General features: G+C 47.1%; 1 protein-coding gene across 1 annotated transcript in view; it reads right to left on the minus strand.

The window, feature by feature from the left end:
• LOC132985422 (rho guanine nucleotide exchange factor TIAM2-like) overlaps positions 1-2,374 on the minus strand; it is a 32,133-nt gene that overhangs the window by 9,741 nt on the left and 20,018 nt on the right. The window contains exon 13 of the mRNA XM_061052776.1: positions 715-903. Coding sequence (XP_060908759.1) covers positions 715-903 — 189 coding nt within the window. The remainder of the gene's footprint in view (positions 1-714; positions 904-2,374) is intronic.

Below are 2,374 nucleotides of genomic sequence, written 5' to 3' on the forward strand. Positions count from 1 at the left end.
GGACCAGAGAAGGTAGGCGCTTTTAAGACGACCCCCCCACACGGCCGTTTTGGACGCCCCTCGGTTTCTGATACTAGTTTTCTACAATACAATCTGTGAATTTAATGCTCAGTGGTATCGGAGAGGACGGCAGCTTTAAAAAAAAAGTTTGAATCAAAATGGAGAGAGAGCTGTTGAAATGTCACAAAAATAATTCAATATTTGGTGACTGGACTTCTAGTTTTGTTGCCTTGGTAGAAACAGGTATCACTATCTTTTGATTTTCACTAAAGTCGTTTTAAAAATAAAAATTCTGGCTCCGCGACAACCCTACTGTCGAGTTTTCAGTAAATGAGAAAATAAGAAATAGAAGTTCTAATATGCGGAGGACAAACTGTAAATTTAAGACACTTTCTAACTCAGAAACTCTTTTATTTTACCAGATATGAGAGCAGTTATCAGGTCAACAGGTGTTGCAGCGATGGAAGCGGGCAAGAGAAGTGGTTCAGATAGAAGTGATTGTACCCGACCTAAAAAGCCTCTGCATGTTTCTAATAAGCTCCACGAGCAGAAACGTGCTCAAACTAGGATCAATATTGGAGAATATTTAGACTGCAGTACCCATTTTAACCACTAGGGATCAGAGTTACATATTGAGTTATCGCTTGAAAACCAGCTTTCTTATGAATAACAAAATAAGTCGTAACAACATCAGTAGATTTGATTTCTTCTGACCTTGACGTAGGACTTCTCCGTGTCCACCAGCTCCTGGACGACTTTACGAAGGCGCTGACACACGCTCAGGTGGGCGGGGCTCGGAGGCTGAAGACCCGCCTCTCTGCTGTACGGGTTCTTGGGAACATCCGCCTCCGCTGCTTGGCATTCTGGGAAAGTCTGGTAAAGAGAGTAGACCCGCTCCACGTTCTGAAAAACACAAAAAAACAGAATTCAGTCTTTTTTTCTGGACATTCAGAGGATTTTAAAGTCACATTTCAGCTCATTTAGGTTTAAAACAAAAACTAAAACAGAAGTGTTCTCAGCGTGACCCTGAGAGAGGACGAGGAGGAAACCAGCCGGCCGCCTCGTTCATCATCATAATCTGTGCTGTCATTCTCTAATAAACTGCTGACAGGCTGATAAATTCAGCGTGCCTGCAGCAGACTCTCGGCGTTTAAAATACAGACCACAACGCTTCAGTTTGTACTCTTTAACTCTCGGGACGGACGACTCCTGAGACTTTAGATCACACACCGCCTTCAAAATAAAACAGCCGGAGTAGAACTGTGTTTCTAAAAACACGGCTCAAAACTGACACCAGCGACTGTAAAAATGGGTCATTGAATGCAACATTTCAGCAGGCGGGAACATCACTGATCCTGAAAAACGAGAGGACTTCACCTCCAGCGAGTGGGAGACCCCCCCCCCTCCTCCTCCAGTCTGACAGGGGACAGTCTCCTGCTGTGAGGTGCATCATGTGTGAACAACCAGATTTCAACATGTCCAATCGGTCAAAAAAACGCAGACCGGGGTCGACTGGTAGCAACGGAGCCGGACACACTGCAAAAAGTAAGGGCGCGGTCACACTGGCCATCCGTACCATGCCGTACTCAAGCACGATTGCCCCCCACTGCGCCATTCCCGCTCTCCCTCTCTCTCTCTCTGTCTCTCTCTCTGTCTCTCTCTCTGTCTCTCTCTGTGTCTCTCTGTGTGTCTCTCTCTCTCTGTGTCTCTCTCTCTCTCTGTCTCTCTCTCTCTCTCTCTGTCTCTCTCTCTGTCTCTCTCTCTCTGTCTCTCTCTCTGTCTGTCTCTCTCTCTCTCTCTGTCTCTCTGTCTCTCTCTCTGTCTATCTCTGTCTCTGTCTCTCTGTCTCTCTCTCTGTCTCTCTCTGTGTCTCTCTGTGTGTCTCTCTCTCTCTGTGTCTCTCTCTCTCTCTCTCTGTGTCTCTCTCTCTCTCTGTCTCTCTCTCTCTCTCTCTGTCTCTCTCTCTGTCTCTCTCTCTCTGTCTCTCTCTCTGTCTGTCTCTCTCTCTCTCTCTCTGTCTCTCTGTCTCTCTCTCTCTGTCTCTCTCTGTGTCTCTCTCTCGCTCTGTCTCTCTCTGTGTCTCTCTCTCTCTGTCTCTCTCTGTCTCTCTCTCTCTCTCTCTCTGTCTCTCTCTGTGTCTCTGTGTCTCTCTCTCTCTCTCTCTCTTGTCTCTCTCTCTCTCTCTCTCTCCTCTCTCTGTCTCTCTCTCTGTCTCTCTCTGTGTGTCTCTCTCTCTCTCTCTCTGTCGCTCTCTCGCTCTGTCTCTCTCTGTCTCTCTCTCTCTGTCTCTCTCTCTCTGTCCTCTCTCTCTCTGTCTCTATCTCTCTCTGTGTCTCTCTGTCCTCTCTCTCGCTCTGTCTCTCTCTGTCTCTCT

Source organism: Labrus mixtus, chromosome 12 (assembly GCF_963584025.1).
Source record: "Labrus mixtus chromosome 12, fLabMix1.1, whole genome shotgun sequence".
Taxonomy (NCBI): domain Eukaryota; kingdom Metazoa; phylum Chordata; class Actinopteri; order Labriformes; family Labridae; genus Labrus; species Labrus mixtus.